Source organism: Zerene cesonia, chromosome 14 (assembly GCF_012273895.1).
Source record: "Zerene cesonia ecotype Mississippi chromosome 14, Zerene_cesonia_1.1, whole genome shotgun sequence".
Classification (NCBI taxonomy): domain Eukaryota; kingdom Metazoa; phylum Arthropoda; class Insecta; order Lepidoptera; family Pieridae; genus Zerene; species Zerene cesonia.
Genome location: NC_052115.1, coordinates 4,553,857 through 4,575,105, shown reverse-complemented (window position 1 = coordinate 4,575,105; position 21,249 = coordinate 4,553,857). Strand labels below are relative to the sequence as shown.

Below are 21,249 nucleotides of genomic sequence, written 5' to 3'. Positions count from 1 at the left end.
TGTTCAGGGGTTAACATTTAAATTTTAACAATATTTGTATGTTTCTCCTTTTAGTAAAATAAAAAAAAAAAATTGAAAATATACTGCTACATTTAGCTATTCATTTGCAGATCAAAAAATCACTTGCTTCATCTGGAAGCATATTTGTCATTAATTGTATCTATGCTAATATTAGAAAGATGAAGAGTTTGTTTGTTTGTTTGAACGTGCTAATTTCAGGAACTACTTACTTAACTACTATTAAAAAGTGGAGTCCCGTGTCCCCTAGTGGGGTATGGGGCAGATGATGTTCATCTGTTTCACTGATCGATTTTCTTTACGGACAAGTAGGTGATCAGCCTTCTGTGTCTTGCCAGACCGAGACATTTTTTTTTTAATGTGCGTCCCCACCGGGAATTGAACCCAGGACCCCTCGGTTCTACGCTCACGCGTTAACCACTGTACCAAGGAGGCGGTCAACTACTATTAGATATACCATTTTTTGAGGAAGGCTTTAGGCTATACATGTACCACGGACGAAGCCGGGGCAGACTGCTAGATTATTATAATTATCAATTCTCTTATTTTAAATAGGTGTACCTCAAAATAAAAGGAACTTAAAAACGTTACATTTTTATTGTGCCAAAAGATATAAAAAAAATTACGATTTAGGGGGTTGTTTCTTAGCGGCTTCAGCTTCAGCCTCACTCTTTTCAAAATCTGCTATAAGTTTTTCCACCTCAGTGCTGGTTAACACTCTGATTATGGTTTTGTCGTCTTTTCTTGTTAAAGTCGCCATTTCAACTGAAATATCAATTATTGAATTAATATCAGATAGAAAATTAACATTTTATTTAAAAGAACATTGGTTGGATAGTAGGAAAAACCAGTAAATACCCACCTTTTTCAGGAGTCAACTTGGTCATGTCCAATGTCTTGCTTAGAACTTTGATTGCAAGCGCTTGGGCTTCTGCTAAAGTGGTTTCATTTTCTTTATACTCCTGCTTAAGACTTGACACAGCAGCCTGTAAAAAAATATTAAATTATATGAAAACTGATCAAAAAACATGTCAATGAGAAGTGATATTGTAAGGAAATATTTTCATATAATAATACATATCATAAATGCAAAAGTAACATTCACAGTTTATTTTTGCTGCTTAAGTAATTTGGATGAAATTAGGTACAAAGATAAGTTTGAGCCATGAGAAAAGGGCATATCCCAGAAACCTGACAGTTGAGTACTTGAGCGACACCATGGGGAAAAAGGTAGAATTTATCATAAATGTTAATTTACGAGGATGTTAGATGATAGAGGATTATCATGGAATGATTAATTAGAACTGAAACAAGTCAAACAGAGGGTACGGAGGAGTACAATGGTTCAGTTGGTTTTTAACACATTAAAATTAACTCAAAATAATAAATCACACATAAAAAAAAATAGAAGAAACTACTACATAGATTAATAATAATAGTAGTTTATAAAACCCTTAATGGTAGTGGATGTCTTAATTAATTTTAATTATCATTATAATATACGAAAAATTAGCTTACGGCACTGTTGTTGCCAATACAGGTGGCTTTCCATCCACCATAATTGCCGCTAGGGTCTGACTGGTAAAGCTGATAGCCATAATGCTTATCCCAACCCATATAGAGAATTGACACACCAAAAGGTCTTTTACCTGAAATTAATTGAGGTTTAGGGAAAATCTGCAGTGATATATCCTTTATATGGATAGGTTTTAGAACAGATATGCCTTAAAATTAAAATATGTGTAAAAAAAGATAAGAACTATGCATATAGTATTGATTAGATCTATAAATATTAAGCTTGTTCTTTTAATGCAAAAAACAGAAAATACTCCAGCTTATTTAAATTAGTAATATTTAATACATAATATGTATTTTGATATAAAATTTCAATAACTTGTTGTTTAGAGACTCTAGCATTGGATAGATAAAATTTTACCTCCATATTGTGTGTAAGCTTGTTTCACATCACACAACCAGGAAACCAACTGCTCACAAGGTATGGATTCACCATACTGCAGGAGATACCTCTGGGCTATTAACCTCAGTTCATTTGTCAACACATTTGCATCAGATGTAATACCAGCAACTGAGCACACCATATCATCGTTAAGTTTGTAGATTTTCTCAGAGAAAAAAACCTCATCAAGGAGTTTATTGGTGTTTCTCCTTTCAGCTGCTAATAATATTCCATCTGTTGCCAAGATGCCAAGGGACGTTCCGGCATGGCTGATAGCTTCCATGGCATATTCGACTTGATATAGACGCCCTTAAAAAGAATCAAATTAGGGTTGTTATTATAAGTGCAACATAACTAATAGTAAAAGAGTAAAAACAAAGAAATTTACCTTCCGGCGAGAATATGGTTGTACGAGTATCATAACGGCGAGCCTATTAAAACAAAACAGCGATGTATTAACAATTTATATTAAACTGAATTATTGTTGACTTCAATGACCAAGCAATAACTTGCTAACCTAATGACCAATAAATATAATAATTTCCAAGACTTAGCAAGTAATTTATGAATAATTTAACTTACCATTTTGATATTCTGGAGATATTAACAATTTATATCAACAATTATGTGTATTCTAAACTATTATCGCTTTGTTAACAGTTTTGAAAACAGCTTCTGCAGAATTATGCCGGACGGTGACAGAAGACATTTATGCATGACAGGTAAATTTCGATTTTATGGTATCGTTCAAAGACAGACCTATTTTTAAAGTACGTTCAGTTTTATTTGTATAATCTGAATTATTTATTAGTTTATTTACTTTATTAATTAATTTATTCATTTTAATCATGGTGATAACTTTACTATGGGTCTCTTTCGCTTTGTTAGGTTATTTAAGATTCATTTTTATACTTTATTTGTGGCATTTAAACCTTTAAAAATACTGGTTCTATATATAATTACAAAATATTAAATATATAGGGTAACGTTTTATTCATGAGCCGTTGCCCGCTGCTTTACTCGCGTGGTAGAAGAAAATTGTATGCCACACTTTCAATATAGCGCCATCTATCAGAATTTGTAATAAAATGCACTTATCATATTCCGTATCACCATCTTTACCATTTTCCGGAATTAAATGTTTCCCTGTGGTAAAATTAGTCCTTGTAGCTTCTTGGCTATCTCCAGTCACAAAAATCATATCGTATAATCACTCCGTTGCAACGTGAGAGAAGAATAAAAAACATACAAACACACCATCGCATTTATAATATTATTTATTTATGTATTATCTTATATTATCTAATATAAGTAAGGATTTTTTAAATTACTTCGTTGACTTTAGTTTTTAACTGATTAATAATAATAAAAAAAAAATAAAACAAAATTCACATTTCTGTTTCAGTATTTTATTTAAAAAATATTTTATTATAAATTTTCCAACATATTCAGTTCACTTATTCTACTTTATATTATTATACAACAATAACAATACAAGTAACGGGTCACAATACGCTTCACTTTATATAGGTACTTTTCAACATTCCAGCACTAGACAACATTTAACATGAAAATCACGTAAAGGTAGAATAGTATAATATATTTAACACAAACTCCTAACAGTTCCAACTCCAAGTGAAAGTATCTAATGAAACTTTATTTATCGAATCAGTTAAAATATTTGATGCAATTATAAATGTTATAACCTCAGTATAATGTACTGATATTTCTACAAAACCATTATTATTCTACCTTTACACAAGAACTCGCAGAACGATTGAAGTGAACTCAACATAATACACACACGCGTAACATTTTAAACCAAAATTGTTATAAGTAACACACGAAGTTACGAATAAAAATTTCGTTATGAAGCTTACAATTAGGTACTTAAAAATATTTAATGACACATTACCAATAATAATATTAAATTATTGTTACAGGTTTTGGAAGAAATTGTATTAAAACTGTATAGTTTAATAAGACTTACTTGAATAAAATCATATTTTAATATGTGTATAAAATCTCTTGCGAAAGGTAATAAGTAAGGAAAACTATTTCGTATATGGAAATAGCTGAAAATGTGTCCAGATAAATATAATAGCTCCGGATTCCTTAACTCCGGCGCAACAAAGGTATATGAAATGAACTAGCTGTGCCCCGCGGTTTCACCCGCGTAAGTCCGTATCCCGTAGGAATATCGGAATAAAAAGTTGCCTATATGTTATTCCAGTTATCCAGCTGTCTACGTACCAAATTTATATGGCAATTGGTTCAGTAGTTTTTACGTGAAAGAGTAACAAACATCCATACATCCATACAAACTTTCGCATTTATAATATTAATAGGATAGGATTAAAGTGCATCGAGTTGAAATTTTTAATATTTTTTTGTGACTAGAGGTGGTGGTAAAATTAATGCTGGGTCTATTGTTATGATATTGAAATTTGTTAATAACCTTTAATACCTATAAGTTTCTAACTCCGCCACTCACAATTTAACACTTAAACGTATGTACTAAAATAATTCTCCTTACTTATTACCGAATTATGAAGAAATATTGTGAGGTGACAAACGGTGACAATTTTGTGTTTTATTATTATCAATATACGGGCTACTACGATATGTTACAAAGCAACCTGCTTAAAAATAGCACAATAATTAAAAACTAAGTACCCTAACAATTAGGCTGTGCTGTCTCCATCTGTAGATCCATTGACTTCTACTAGTCATAGACCCTTTCTTGTTGTGGAAATTAAGTCTATAATGGGCTGTACAAGAGTGTATACCAGAATCATAACAACGAAAGTTATTAACGCGGTAGAAAGAGCTCCTTGTGTCGTGCTAAAGCTGACACTATTGAAGCCTATAATCATTGTAATTAGTCCCATACTTAGCGCGCACATTCCGACAGCCATGTGAACTATCTTTACTGGATTACTTTTTAATAGTAGTCGAACCTTTGACGAGAATAACGCTATAATACCTGATATAAAACTTAACATTGTGAAGCATAGAGCGATGACACCTGAAATAAAGAAAACCAATATAATCTATTATTTTATTATATGTACTAGCTTACAAAACAATGAACCTTTTCTGCTTCATGAACATTAGAACTGATACAATTGGTCATTTAGAAAATATTCAATCTTCTATCACTTTTCTTTTTTTTTTGTAATAATTTAAAATTTTTCAATTATTATAAAGTCACACATTTCTATTAACTTTCAAAAAGTAAGAAAGAACCAAATGTTAGTAAAATAAACTGTGACAGAGGAATTGCCTACGATTTAAAATGTAGGTACAATAAATTATTAAAATTATATGTAATATAATTGGTGATTGCCAATTTATTTATTTCCCATGCTGTCAGAATCTCGATATTACAGCAACATAAAACTTCACTATTCGTCTAAATTTCTAGTCCGTATATGAAATTTCGTAAATTGATAATATATATCACATGTCAAAGATTACTCATAAGTGCGTGCTGATAAGTCTTCCTTATGTCCTTACCGCAAATTCCGTGAGCTGTATTCACTTCCATATTAACATGAGCTAGTCCCAAAAAGGTCCCAGCTAACACGAATATTGAGCCAAGAACTTGCAGACATCCGTGAACAATTCGTTTGCTGTCTTTGCTCAGTTGGAATGACCAGGCGTTGTGTCTATGAAGAGTCAATACTGATTCGACTAGAAACAGTTGATACTGAAATGTAATTCTCGATGTAAATAATACGATTTAATGAATATTTCCCTATTTTATAGATGCTTCAGTTATTGTTACGTAAACATTTTTGTTTTGTAAAATAATTGCGTAATTATATAATAACAACGATTTTTTGTTTCCTTGTAGCAAAGAAATGGAATGGCTTATATTTTTGTAAGACAATTTAATTGTAGTTGTTTAAAGCGAAGCTATGATATTTTAGAGCAAAGTTAAAAAACAAATATATATTTCCATTAAATACTTTAATATGAAATAAAACTGACATAGTTATAATTTCCTAGATGTATTCAGGTTATATCAGAGAAAAGTAAACGATATAATGTTATTTTATAATAAATGTACATACGCCTGTGCCAGCAAATACGATGTGCAATTGGAGGTTTGTAATTGATCCATCCGGTTGAGAGGTAAGCGCATAACGCCATACACAAAACACTACTATAGCAATCTGCATATGATGCAACAGATTCAAAAATTGACATATCGCAGTCCACGCTGAGGTCCACGATGAACCATACATTTCACCACTTTCTTCGTCATATGCAGCTGGCGCCCGCGTCACTTCAGCTTGGTACGGAACATGCTCGCGTACTTCGAACATTTCCACCTTTTGAATGGACTGCTGGCTCGTACTAGGTCGATCCATCATTTTCGCTTGCTTCACAATGTTATACACCCTACGGACCGTTTTCTATTCTACGTGCACTGTGACATGGACACTTCACGACACAAGTACTGACTAAACGTGTGTCAGTATTGGGGATATTGATACTCTTATAAGATAACACGCAGAGTTCGAACAGTATTTCGCTATATCTTCACCATATTGACAGGTTGAAGATTAGAAGCTTGTGTAACTGTGCGATAGTACGAGATGAGATACAATTCGGCGGATTATCTTAGATGTGGAAGTGTTGAAATAGTTAAGTTAAATTGTTGACCCAAATATTGCTCAATTGGTTTGGGAAAATATAGCTATCTAGTTCCTATTTCTTGCGCGTTACAAATATCTAGGTATTTATGTATCTTTGCGGAAGGATTCTAAATTATATAAAGTGCATGCACTCAATAGTAAATACTTAAATAAACCAACCTATTACTGCTTACTATTGGTTTGCTGGAGGAGATTAATATATAAATGATTTTTCGTCCAAAAATCCGCAAAGGGTTTTTTTTAGAAATTATCATCATCATCAGCTCATATATGTTACCACTGCTGGGACACAGGCCTCCTCTGAGGGTTCCTATGATTTAGAAATCCTAATGGAATGTAATAATGAATTAGTTATAATATATCTTTAAAGATTAATATATAGTGTAAAAATAATATTATAGTTTAAAAAAAACAACATTATAGTTGAAAGATTTAGTTTGATGTTTTATGAAAGCTTTTTATGTATATACAAAATTGTATATACATAAGGCATATTCATTTATCTATATTTTATATGGTGCGTTGATTAATTGAGTGAAGGTTTATTTAAAATAAATTGATTGCTATAACATTCCATTCAATTTTTGATTGTAGGTATGTACTTGAATATCTAAGTAATAAATACTTCATAGTATGTAGTACTAATATTCGGCTTCTACTCAAAAGACATATACGAAACCATAAAATGATTTTAATTATATTGACTGTCAACACTATATTATATCTAATTAAATGTTTTATATTTATGATTCGAGAATCTATACTTTTACGTGTTATTTATGTTGTTTGTGAACAGGAATGCGAGATACATATCAAAAATACAAAGTTATTTTAAAAATAAGTCGGAAAAGATAAATCAAACAATGTACTACGATAAGAAATTAATTTTTCAATCGGAAAGGTAATTTTTAGATAATATTGAACCGCTTGATGTCTGACATAAGCAAACTTAGTATCTCTTGCAATGTAAAATTGACATCGTAAACCATTTCAGCTCAGACAGTCGCTTGAGAACAGGGACTATGAATAAAGAAGAAAAGTAATAGATTGGTAAATAAAGCGTAAAAACCTTTATAAAGTTATGAAAATATCATACTACATTCTTGGAAAATCCTCGAAGTACAAACTATGTTGTTCACGCGAGCGAAACCGCAAGCGGAAAGCTAGTTAATCATAAAATACCACCAACTTACCGATTTTACTCTGGTAGCGGATTGATACCCAAAGATTTTGAATTTGTAACCAAACCTTGTAAGTGTCTATTCATAGTTTATAAATTTTACTTATTGTGCTCGTGTTTTAGTTTAATCCTAATAGTAACAGTAGAATAACGCAAACCAATAACATTTTAATGGTCTGTGAAAAATAACAAAAGAAGCTATTAATTACAAGAGTTTAAAAGATACCGCGCTTGATATTTAAGGAGTGATAGAGCCCGCCCTCCAATTAATAAGGGAGCTAATTAATTTCCACCTAAGGCATGTTGTTAACTAAGATTTGACCAATTTGTCACCTTACTATCACCCAAAATCTTTTTACTTACCTTTGCACTTGAGTTATATTGTTTGTATAGACTTAAAAACTAAAATAATGATTTATCTCAGTTGAATCAAATATGCTCGATCACTGATGCGTAAGTGTCCAAATATGTAGATTTCTTGAGTTTTTTTCCTTTTTGTTTAAAATATTTGTACGTATAACTAGAAGGCAACTCTCTATGTTCTGGCCAAGTAAATACGATGAATCCATTATCTGCATTAACTCATTTCATCATTTATGGCCTTGTTAGAATAATTCCGATTTATGGCTTAGTAGCTTTTCGTCGCTTTTTGTCTAAAGAAATGAAGATACGCCCAGGTTATCCTCGCGTTGTTTCTGTTCCCGTAGGAAACTACCTTTATACCAAATTTTATGCAAATCGGTTTAGTTATTTATATATAAAGAAGAGACAGAGAGTTACTTTTTCAATTGTAAATTGTAATATTGAGAATAAGATTAATACGATAACGATACGTTTAGCAGTTTTATTTAACAAATAAGGTAGTTTAGAAGCATATGAAATATATTAAAAATGAGTAATATAAATTGCCATCGTCATTAAATGACGATGGCAATTTACACCTACTTCAATACTTACATCGAAAATAAGTATAATCAAAAAGTCATTCCTTGCACAATTAGGTTAAAATCAAATAATGTTGATGTAGCATGATAAAAATATATGTCATAACATCTAAAAAGAACATGAAATAAAATACAACTACCCGTTGTAAATCATACTCGGATATACCACACGTCATTCCCCATACTTGTTATTATAAATCGCTGGTCGGCATCCACTACACTCGATTATTATCATTACATTTATCACAGGACAGCGATGCGCTGGCGCACGTGTTCTACGATGCTCTATTTCCTGTTTAATCAAAATGTACCGAGGTTTTTGAGGACTCTATTGCCTATGGGACATCTGATTTCTCTTTGTTCGATAAGATGTAAAGATTTTGTATGTGTTTACTAATTTTAGCTCAGAAGTCTTCTTTACTTTGGTAAATAAAGCACTTAATTTTAATAATTGTCTATCTTACAATATTTTTATTAGTGGTGAGCATAAAAATAACAATACTGATGAAATAGCTTTTTACAGATGCGTTAATAGGGTTGTCAATTTAGTCTTTTTAAATGTGACTTTTACATTATCATTTTACTGTTTTTACATAGCTAAAATTTAACATTCCTCTATAACTGTCCGAGCACGAATGAAAATTATTTCCAACTATTGGAGGTGTTTTAAATTAAATTCCGCTTAGGCATAATTATACGCGCGTCTAACAGCGCTGTCGTAAAGCTTGTTGCGCACCGTGGTGAGAGTCCACAATCAATATAGCATTTGCGACTAGTAGTTAATATCTTAATAAGAATGTAATAGAGATTACAGAGTCTATGGGGGTGGGCTGGGATAATACTAGCCGCGATGTGTGGTCCCGCCGTCACCGCGCTAGGCATGGCGGTTATCGATATAACCTAGTCGATACCTTCGCCCAGGGGTATGTGAAAAGGAATTTAAATTGGAGCGGCGACGTTACGAGTTGATTTGTGCAAAATGAATTGCAAGTGAACATATTGAGACGTGTCGATAAAAATTACATCACTACGAACAGTTGATTCTATATAATTCAGTGAGTTAGTATTATTGTCTACAGTGTAATATTTAAATGTCATTGTTGCAGCTTTAGCTATAACTTTATTTTAATAATAGATAAAGATTAAAATGTTAAAAACATTAATTCTGAAATTAATGAAACATAAAATTACACTGTACTAACATTTTATTTACCAAATTTAACATTCATGTACTTTACACTCGTATAAGTGGATGTTTCTTTATTACAAGAAGAGTAAAATTATGAAGCAGCTCGCTGGCGTATTATTTAGGTCCCGTTAACAGAACTTGACTGAATTTACTGATATTTAATTGGATTAAATATTTATCGAAATCATTAAATAATCTACAAATAGCAACCGTCGTCGATCCTTACTCCTACTTCATAATCCTACTAATATTATAAATGCGAAAGCTTGTAAGGATGTGTGTATGTTTGTTGCTCTTTCACACAATAACTACTGAACCGATTGCAATGAAATTTGGAACGTAGATAGCTGGACAACTGGAATAACATATAGGCAACTTTTATTCCGATATTCCTACGGGATACGGACTTACGCGGGTGAAACCGCGGCGCGCAGCTAGTTAACTATAATTTAGTTTGTACAGTCCAACTGTCGTTCATTTCAATTTTGTTATTTTGAAATATTGATTTTAAGAATTTAGTTCATTTAATTTTACACTTAACATGTAACACTTATTAGAGTAGAAGATAAGATTAGATTATATAATTTCCCAAACAAATACAACCATGACGTAATGTCGCTTAAGTTTGCCCAGATTTCGTGTAGTTGTCTACTAATTTCATATGGGATATGCAATCAAACTAATGTGATTTAACAATATGAATAATCGCATTCAATCATGAAATACAAACTGCCTATCCTTGAAATCGCAATGGACCATGTCTAATAGGAAAATGGTCTCCTGAGGGAACATCGAGTGAATTTCGTCGAGGAAATTTTCCTGTCATTGTTTTTAGATTATCCGTAATAAATCACTCGAGCATTCTTTGAAATTATTGAATAGTTCCCAGGATGTAATGATGACGCCGATTCTGTTGGTATATGAATTTTATAGCTGGTTAAATGAGATATAAATATTGTTGAAGTAATTTATTGAATATCCGTACCACAGATAACATAATACTATTCCATATTGTTATAATATGAATGTGAAGAGTTGATTTGATTCAGTTTTAGATAGTCCATTTATGGTGCGACTCCCTGAATTACAATTCAGGGTTTGATATTTTTACAGATTAGAACGTTTTAAACACAGAATACATAATCGTGCGAATTCTTTCACTAAAAAATCTAAAGAAGATTTCAACAGATTTCAACAAAAATTTGAGTATTGAATCTTATATAGGTACGGACGGAATCTATAAAATATCACAAACAATAATAACTCGTTATTATTTTTAAATTCAAATAAAAGTTGCAGCTCCCCGTTTGGTTGTTGATTTTTAAATATTCAGTTAATAAGCGTACATTCAAAAACATTATTATAACGAAATTACTATACATGATTTGAATGATCCTCTAAAATCATTATGACATAGAGTAACTAAGATAAAATTTTATAATTATTACAGTTAATTAACGTCTAAAATATGTATTTAAATGTATTCAATAATATTTCTTATGTAATCTTTCACATTCAACCAAAATTAAACTTCAGTACGAGCGTTAAAATGTATCTTTTAATGCTACATAAATTGATATGCATTTATAGTCCACTTAATTCCACAATAATATTGGACGTTATCGGATTTTTACGTCCAAACGTCGGCGCTAAGTGTAGCACTGTCGCATAATTACTAGAACTTTTACTCATAACATTTTTACTTTCCACTCTAATAGCAATAACCAAGTTCTGGAAGTACCAAGCCCTTTTCATACAGTTGAAAGCTGTTCGTGTTAGCGGACCATCGCAGACGCAACGCGTGTCGCGTCATATAGGAAAGCCGGTATAGTACATTATACTATTTCGAATATAAAACGAAGCACCACTTTTATTACTAAAAATTTGATCGGATTGGTTTTAATCTACTATAATATATTTGGAGTGAAGTGATTAAATAAATTTATATGCAATATTTTGTCAATGCGGTGAGTATTTAGATTATTTTTGACTTAGTACTAATATAAATATGATTGGAACATTGATTTTTACTTTTTTATTGGTTTATTTTTTGAGTAAACTTCAAGTGAACTAAGTGAAGGTCAGATTTACTATAAATCGAACATTGAAATTTAAAATTACAATTGAACAAACGTACTTTAAAATAACGCAATTTAATTTCAAACTAATAGTTATGAATTTTTATCCTGCTTATGAACTGCGCTGTTATTTTCTTTTTTTTTAATAATTGTTCCAACGATTTTTCAACTTGTAGAATAAATACACCTAAATATAACGTAATATTTATGACTAATAAAATATATAATAAAATACCGGATAATTTCAAGGAACTACCAGTAAATATATTTAAAAAGAGACTGAGAAACTGGTTAATGGTGAAACAATTTTATGACATTGATGAATTTATGACATTAAAAGATAATTAAGTAGTATACCTAGTGGAACATTACTGTTAATTTAATTTTCGATTATAATATTTGCACACCCAAACTATGGGTAGAATGTATTAGCCGCAGAATATTCTAATAAGATCTATAACTTGTAAATACATTCTTGCAAATAAATCTAATTTGAATATGAATTTGAACGAATTACGTATTTGATTTTGCAGCCTATTCATAGCTCGTATTTCGCACACTGGTAAAAATACTTAAGGTTACAATTTCATACCTTGCAATTAGCTTATCACTACATCATACATTTGAGTAAGGTGTCAACGATCGACAAGCAAGAGACGCTTCCGTGTTGTGTTTGCACATGCCGACAAACAAATATCATAAAATAGTAACGAGAAATGCTTTGTTAACTGGACACAATTATTTGCGAAATGATTTGTCAGATCATGAATTCTTTAGGATAATGATTTAATCTGTGGGTTATATTTAGCACAATTCAGCTAGGTTTTTGTATTGGTGTTTGTATAGGTAGGAGTTATTATTAGTACTGGTTATGAATATTTAATAATATAACAAACCGTAACATTAATTATTATTATTAAATATGGAAATAAGAAACGATTGGTAGGTTTTCATTTATTTTGTAAGCTTTTTTTTATAATAGATGCCGGAAAATGTGTTGCATACATTCAAAAAAAAAAATTTGGTGCTTTTATATGTAAAAAGTACGAATGTATTTTTGTATTTATATTTAATATACGTATGACCGATTCACCAAATTTAAAGAAGGAGAAGTCAAAACGAGAAAAAATGAACTATTATTATAACGATTGTTATAAGTATAATATATAGCAGGTCAATTATTTCGCTAATAGTGGCCATGTATGAAACTCATTTTAATCATTTGTACAGTAAATTAAAAATTTCGAAGTTTTGCGTTTATTTTAAATTGATTAACTTATCGCATATTCATCAAATGATTACATAATAATAAACATCTAAGTATTATATTGAAGTATTCATTTTATTTAACAAAAACAAAAACAATTGAACAGTTATTCTAAAATTTTATAAAAAAAAGGTGAAACATGAGTGTGTCCTAGCATATAAAACCCTTTTTATTTAGCCCATCTCTGATAATTCTTAGGCATCAACATCCATATTACTTTTATCAGCCACAAGAAGAATTAGACCGATTTGTAGTGATTATTTATTCAGCGTTTGGTACATCCACTAAAGCCTGGCTTCGATTCCCAATGAAGAAGTTAGTAAAGTAAAGATCTCTCGTATGTTGGCTTATCACCTAATTAACCGTGATGAAGTTATGAAGTGAAAATACTGTGAAATAAATCTACATTTTTCCTTAAAAAAGGGACATATTGAATTTTAACATTTGCCCGTGGCCCCGTTACAAAGGCGGTTCGACAGGACACACTGGATTTTCGTTTATAGTCCGCTATTGCAATAGGTGTTCGGCATAACCCAGTTATTTTATGGTTTTTAATAAGACTCCTTCCCCAAGACTCTTGGGTATTTATAAAAGTTCTCCACCATTCATCTCTTCTCTCACCATACAAAAAAGGCACAAATCTGTCATATAAACTTCTATTAATCTTTGATTATACTTACAATTAAATTAATAATCGGTTCCGTAAGAGAATATGGAGTTTAAGAATATTTCAGATATGTAACACAAAAATTGAAACAAAAAATAATTTTCCAAAGATCAGTCCCTAAAAGTGCAGTAGGTAGTGAGATAAGAGTAGTAGGTTCTTTACACGAGTTATTAGTAAAAACCATAAAACACTATATCTAGATTAAGAAGGAAGCTAACCCAAAGGTTCACACTTCAATCTTATCAATAACTCGAATGACGCAAACAATTGTAGTTATCTATGAATACTACACAATTTTATTTAACTTGTCCACAAGAATTCCTTACTGACTTAGAATCACACGCACAAAGACAATTCTATAAATAGACTGTAACCATAGAGCCGATAAATTATAGATTAAAATAATCGCATAGCGAAGAGCGTCACTAATACAGTGGTTTAGTCAGGAAGCGAACCTGACACCAGCGAGTTAATGGCACGCTGTGACCACGTTGGTCGCATCACTGCTCTTATTGCTTGCAATTTTAAGTATTTCGCTAGTCTTGTCTGACCTAAAATAGATCTGTTTCCCACACGCTGATGTGAATTAATACGTAATAGATTCAGTACAAGCTATAAATTTTAAATTGAAAGGACTTTTAAGAATGTTCTAACGATTATAAAAAGGAGTTTGGACAATTTTGTGTTTATGTTTGAATTCGTTTAAAAACATCTGTTTAGGTTTGTTTTTTAGCTGAATACGATTTTTTTTAAGTTTGTGGTGACAGAGATTTAGACAGTTTCACTAGCATTGTACGTAAGTATGTAGAGTTGTTAAAACCACAATTTGGCACTTCACTTACAAAAATGTCATTATTATCGAAAAGACACGTTGTTTATGAAATCAAAGCTTTGGAATTGTTTGAAGTTTTATGCTAAAATTAGTTTAATAAAAGAGTGTAATACATAGTATGGAATTACACAGAACGAACTTAATCAATCGTGTTATCGGGTATTCAGTGTGAACCGGCCTACGAGCAGCTGATGCGGTGTGTTCAATGTTTTATTGACGTTGTACATGTATGGAGCTGTTACAGCAGCCTAGAAACTTGTTTTGTTTTTACTGGAGTTTTTTTTCGTATGTTGAATATTTAGTAGCGCTTATGATTTATTGAATCTGTTTACACCATGCACATAATATTGTAATTAAATACTTACTGTTTTATTGTTTACAGTTAAATTATTTCATCAGAATTATTCAAAAACTCTTGAAATTTGTGTTAATATTACTACTAAAAGGAACAAAATACTCGATATGATGATGCCACTTGGTATGTCGGTAGACGCCTGGTGTTAATTATAATGTTGTGTAAAAGAAACCGCAGTTGTATTTTATATTATAAAGAAAATAAAATAAATAAAAAAAAGCATATTTAAATTATTTTATCCAAGAAAGTAAAACAGAATATAACCGTCTAACGAACGTATTACAACTCTATAAATATGTAATGACTTGGACAGGTCACAATATCCTCAGCTGTGCTTGACAAGTTGTAAAATTTAATTTATTTAACGGAAAGCCATATGTAACGGCTGGTTGAATTTCGATAATGTTAACCTTAATTTTTACAGTTAGTTAAATGGGGATGACGAAAGTACTTAAGCAAGTATCCTACTAATCCTACTAATATTATAAATGCGAAAGTTTGTAAGGATGTGTGTATGTGTTTGTTGCTCTTTTACGCAAAAATTACTGAACCGATTGCAATGAAATTTGGTACGTTTTGGTACGTACGGTAGACAGTTGGACAATTGGAATAACATATAGGCAACTTTTTATCCCGATATTTCTACGGGATACAAACTTACGCGGGTGAATCCGTGGGGCGCAGCTAGTTTAATATAATTATTGAAAGTATGACAGTCATTAAAGGTTAGTTGTTGAATATCACCCTGCCAAAAATCATAGACATGGAATACGGGACCCTATCTCTAAGACTTCGCTGTTCATCTGTCTGTTTGTTTGTCTGTCTGCCCACTCGTGTCAACAGGCTTTATTCCATGAACTCTAATAATTAGACAGATTAAATTTTCAGAGATAAGGTATTTCTGTTGCCAACTTGGCGCTATAACGACAAATAAAACAAAAAATCTTGAATAAGCAATGGTTGTATGTATATAATATGTATATATTTGAATACCATGCTATCCTCAAATTATTTTCTTAATTGCCTTACTTTTGCTCACCCACTATTTTATATATTCTTTTTTCCCGTTACTTCAAGGGTTGCCTGGCGATATGGCCGCCTTTTGCTTACTTAATGTAATGTTCAGTTTTTCTTTATTTTTTATAAACAATAAAGAATTTAATTTAATTTAATTTCATTTCAATGGTTGATACTGCTATCAATTAGATGGGTGAACAAATTTTTTTTCAGTTACTCTTTAGCTTCTTTCTACGCAATCCTGTTATTGTGAGTGATATTTCAATTCGTAATTGACCGATTTTTTTTGGAAACAGATTACGGAACTAATAAAATAAAAATGAACAAAACAAACTCAGTTATTCAGTAATAAAGTGAACAATTTTCGGGAGAAAATTGATAACTGAACATTAATGTTAGAAAAAAATGTGACAAGGTATGATAAAGTGTGACGAATCCAGTGTATTGCCGAGCGCGTCGGCACTCATCACTCCGAGATAACATCAAGCGCCGCGCAGGCGCATGTTTTGTTCCGTAATTGATTTATCTATGTGCAGTTTATTGATTACTTTTTGCTAGTCCTCAATCAAAACTGACTGTGTATAACGGGTTTAAATATTCTAATGTTTTCCGGGATTTAATAAAAACATTCAATGTTTTTTATTACCTTCACCTGTATAGTAACCGACTCCTTTAGACTCGATTTGGCCAACTTTATAGGGACAGATTTAATTCAAGCTTTGTCCACTGATCCATAATAGGTGATACAATAATTTGATGAGTTTATTTCTTATCCTCAATTGAATGGCCAGTATTATATAATTCCCTTACGTTAACTTTGTAAACGAGAAAGTGAGACAAATTAATTGATTCAATCACTAAAGCGATTTTTTTTAACTATATTTATATTTATTACTAACGGCAATGCAATTCACTATTTTCATATTTAACCTTTTGACATACCTATTATCGGTAATGGACACGATATAAAACAAAATCAAATAAGTACTCAACATTTCTAAATGGCGCATGAAAAACATTCTCATTTCTACACAATATGATTTAATTATTGAATAATATAAAAATAGACTTTCTAGGTAATTAGGTGAGAAGAGAGGAATTCGAAAAACAAGGTTAGAACTAACATTGTATTATTGTTATGGAATAAGCTATAAATGTAGTTTCGTGAACTAAACATTATTTTCTGGGAAAATGTAAGACGTACAAATGTTCATAAAGTTCTCTTAATATACAGATTCCTGCATATCATTTTAGTTTCATTGGAAAGAAACGTACATTTTAGAATCCATTAGACGGTCGTTTTATCGGTTGTCACGTGAGTGTTAGAAAGCTTTTTACAATGGATATTAGCTAATTGTTCTATGGACACAACAAATTGATAAGAATTTATTTCATATTGTTTGTGAAGAATTTGACAGTATTTTTTATATTAAGATAGAAATGGCAAGCATTCTATGAAATATTTGGACATGTTATAACGAAATAAACTCTATTGATGTATGTATTTTTTACCTGCTATAAAAATTTAGTGAACATTGCCATATACTATCATTGCTGTCAAGACGGAAGTTAAGAAAATAAACTACACTATTAACTTACCCAGGACTTTAAAAGAACGTTATCTTCACTGTCAATAATTATTTTGTAGTCATAAAATGAAGGACTGTTAAATATAACTACTTTCAAACGATTTTATCATATCGTGATTATGAGATTTTAATGGTTTATAATTGATGGGTATACCTATTGCGATAATCCCATTGGACGGAAATAGAATGGTGTCACTTTTGTATCTCAATATAGACATGACACTTTGGCGTTTGTACAATGTACGTATTTGAAGCATCAACATCAGAATAATTTTACGATAAGATTTGTCGAATTAATACTGGCTGGTAATTGTTTTGAGATATTTGGAATCAAAAAAATAACAAGAATTTTTTTTGTTTGAAATGATTCATCGTGAGATAAATTTTGATTATAAGGTTTTATATTATAATTAAATAATTAATTATTGTATTAGTTGAGTAGAATACTTAAACTTTAAAGGAAATTTAATTAATGATCCTATTGCAAAGTTTGCTAGTGGCTTACAGTTTGTTAGTTTAAACAAATTTATCGTATTTTTTAAGATAAATATTGAATAAGATGCCTACACCATAATAGTTATACTTTCGAAGAACAGATAACTGTTATAGGTTCGTACAGAAACTCATGTCAAAATGCCACCCAGATATAGAATACCAGAGCACTTCATTAAACTTGTACAGAAGGGTGCCGTTGACCTCCTGAAATCACGGGTCTCAAGCGGTTATATAATTACGTCCAATAGTACCGATCGTTGTCGCCTGTTGACCTGTCAACTCTCAAGTAGTCTTGCCTATTTGTTTAGTACACACTTCAATTTGCTTATGTTTTGTCTCTTAAAATGAAGGCCATTATAGGCCTATTGTGTTTTAAGCTAAAGCGCAATCAATTTTTAGACAGGCACACAGCACGTTTGATGAATGTTAATATGAAAAATATTTTGTGTTGTGTTATATTGTGTGTAAATGTTTACAATATTTTTAGATTAAAAAATAATATATTAATAATAAAATTTTGCATTTTGATAGCTATTCATTATGTTATAGCAAAAATTCAATAAATTATGCAGTGCATTTTATTTGAATGCAAATTAAATATTATTAAAACCAAACATTGTACTTTCAAGGGTACCAAAATGTAAGGAGTTGCTGATCCAGCTCTCGCAATGGCGCTTATAAGACTACCTTATAAATAATCCGAAGCATGTTTAGTATTTATATTTACCATTTTGCATGCTATTTAGTTTATATCATCATTGAATACAAAGTTATTACGAACCGGACTTATCTTGTATGGTTAACGGTTGAGAGGACATTCACTCTACTACAATTTCCTACAGGAGGTGCTTACCTGCACTTCAGTTAATGTGATATTGGTTTCGATACACCCACTTAATGTAGCTAATATCTGATAGTTTATAGGAATTATGGTGGAGAGATTAACAAAATCATATTACGAAAACGATTGCATTGGTTTGCCTGCAGCTTGCTGCTTTTATGCAGGTTAGATTGTGTCAATGGGTAACTTCTTTATGTTTGGATAGCTCCAAAATTGTCACTTGATTAATGTAAACATTCGTGCAATGTACGTTCGACGAATGTTTGGGCAAACGCAGCGAAAATAATTTGGAAATTTCGTCCTGCACTTGTGGGATTCCGAATTATTGCCACTGCGAGTGACCGCTATGAAGCTAAATACTATACAACATAATAATTACTATTGTCGTGATCTTAGTAAGATTCTTACTATATTTTTAATCCTTTTTTCATGCGATTATATGATATACCTCTTTATGGGCTGGATTTTTTTTTTTTAATAAAATCGAACTATGTTTGTGTTGTGAGAAAGTTTAGCATAAATATATAATCGTTCCGAGATAATTTTATCATTTGACAACCGATATGTATCTAATTAGATAGAAAGTAAATGGATTATTTGAGTAGAGTCATACTTAGAAATGCTCTAACACATAGTGATCCCCTTGAAGAGTTTGCCTTCTTCACTTTCAATGTTTTTCATTTCGAAAGTGATTCCATTGAAAGTGTATTTTAGTTTTACGATATGGCTAGGTTACGTATCAGCTCTCGCTAACGTAGCCATGGTAACCACATGTCATCTAACTGACTCTAAACCTTCTGACACGTTCCCTTTTCGCGGTTTTAGGTAAAAGTAAACCACAAGTGGACGCTGATGTCATTTAGCAATTTACTTGTGTATTTAGTATCAAATTACATGCGCTTTCTAATTTTATGTTGGATACACATATCAAAATTGTAAAACGTGTGGTAACGTGAGATTTATGGGCGAAGTTATGGTTATAGCTTAATTTTAATAATTTGTAGAACGGTTAGTGGAAAATCATTATATAAGCAAATCTCATTGTGTATGAACTCTGTTGCGAAGGATCTTTTATATTTTCTGTTACTATCTTTTGTTTAATGAATTAAACGCATGGAAAGTGACACAGACTGATTTTTATTTAAATCACAGTAGAAAACATAGCACACCAAGAAAATTAAGTAGCACCATTATCTATGATAGAAATTGCAATTCTAATCATATTTTAAATTTACTTAAAATTGTATAAGTGACGTAACAGTGAGGTTTAAAAAGTTTAAAGAGTTGGCGTTAACCCAACGTTTTTAAAGGTAAGTCTTTTGAAAGATTTGCATATAAAATTTAAATACATGAATTATATACCCTTAAAATATATGAAGAGGCGACACGAATACGACAGTAAGACAGTACGAGTACAGACGAAGTAAACAAAGGTCCAAATGGAGGAAATATAATAAGTAGGTTAGTATATCGAAGCCCTGTATTCGGTCAAAGGTTGGTGCCCTTCCATGAAATTTGCTAACAGGCGATAATTGGGCACTAACACACTGAGCTCATGTTTCTAATTCGGCTTCAGTTTGTACAAGCGATTAGAACACACCATGGTTGTCATGGCTACACGTAGGGAAAGAAATGAGAATTAAACCCATTGTAAGTTTTAAAAATCTCGAAAAGCCGAATGTTACAAGCAAACTCTAAATGAAGGTAAACTTTGTTAAACAACTTTCGTGTGCTTATGTTAATCTATACACAAACGTGGATTTGAATAAGTAAATTTAATTCATTGTGGACCTTTCGTATGTCAAAATGTTAAATAGTCTATTGTGTGGTTTTATACAGCGTTGAAAGTACTTTAGCAAAGGTAAACTTACTTCGGCTACAAAATAATCGGTAGTACGATTGTTCGAACGAAAACTTTCTCTTAGAATTCTAAACATAGCAAATAAAACCTCGTCCTTTTTATTTACAACCATATGTTCTTCATTGAAGTACCCACTCCAACGTTAATTAGAACAACAAATACGCTCGAACGAATGCTGAGAACGACAACTTTCTACCTAATTGTTCGTATTAAAATTTTAATTCAAAGTTGGTTCAATTAAATGAACCAATGATTGAGCTATTGTGCTATTGAAAAAGTTTTGTTTAGAGCA

The 21,249-nt window shown here is 31.3% G+C and overlaps 3 protein-coding genes across 4 annotated transcripts in view; 1 reads left to right on the top strand and 2 right to left on the bottom strand.

The window, feature by feature from the left end:
• Nucleotides 1-599: 599 nt before the first annotated feature.
• On the bottom strand, nt 600-2,697 carry LOC119831969 (proteasome subunit alpha type-4). The gene is made up of 6 exons (XM_038355544.1): nt 2,558-2,697; nt 2,364-2,406; nt 1,955-2,284; nt 1,537-1,667; nt 881-1,004; nt 600-783 (listed from the first exon to the last, which is right to left on the bottom strand). Exons 1-6 carry the CDS (start codon nt 2,558-2,560, stop codon nt 641-643), a joined length of 774 nt encoding a protein of 257 aa, XP_038211472.1. The 5' UTR covers nt 2,561-2,697; the 3' UTR covers nt 600-640.
• A 2,007-nt stretch (nt 2,698-4,704) lies between these two features.
• Nucleotides 4,705-6,354, bottom strand: LOC119832084. Its single transcript, XM_038355696.1, has 3 exons — nt 6,055-6,354; nt 5,495-5,687; nt 4,705-5,003 (listed from the first exon to the last, which is right to left on the bottom strand). The coding sequence occupies exons 1-3, from the start codon at nt 6,352-6,354 to the stop codon at nt 4,705-4,707; spliced, it is 792 nt and encodes a 263-aa protein (XP_038211624.1).
• A 5,365-nt stretch (nt 6,355-11,719) lies between these two features.
• Nucleotides 11,720-21,249, top strand: part of LOC119832007 (thrombospondin type-1 domain-containing protein 4-like) — a 52,899-nt gene continuing 43,369 nt past the window's right edge. The window contains exon 1 of one of the 2 annotated variants that reach the window (XM_038355587.1): nt 11,720-11,780. The gene's annotated coding sequence lies outside the window, so the exon portion shown is untranslated. Of the gene's footprint in view, nt 11,923-21,249 lie in introns of both variants that reach the window. The other variant, XM_038355586.1, reaches the window with a different exon arrangement.

Bases quoted from the DNA above. Each gene is read 5' to 3' on its own strand.
- LOC119831969 (XM_038355544.1), bottom strand. The intron at 1,668-1,954 runs GTAAAATTTTAT...AATTAATTTCAG, and splicing joins AGCTTACACACAATATGGAG to GTAAAAGACCTTTTGGTGTG. The intron at 784-880 runs GTGGGTATTTAC...TTGATATTTCAG, and splicing joins CAAGTTGACTCCTGAAAAAG to TTGAAATGGCGACTTTAACA.
- LOC119832084 (XM_038355696.1), bottom strand. From the start codon at position 6,354: ATGGATCGACCTAGTACGAGCCAGCAGTCCATTCAAAAGGTGGAAATG. The intron at 5,688-6,054 runs GTATGTACATTT...ATTACATTTCAG, and splicing joins TCGTATTTGCTGGCACAGGC to TATCAACTGTTTCTAGTCGA. The intron at 5,004-5,494 runs GTAAGGACATAA...TCTTTATTTCAG, and splicing joins TACAGCTCACGGAATTTGCG to GTGTCATCGCTCTATGCTTC.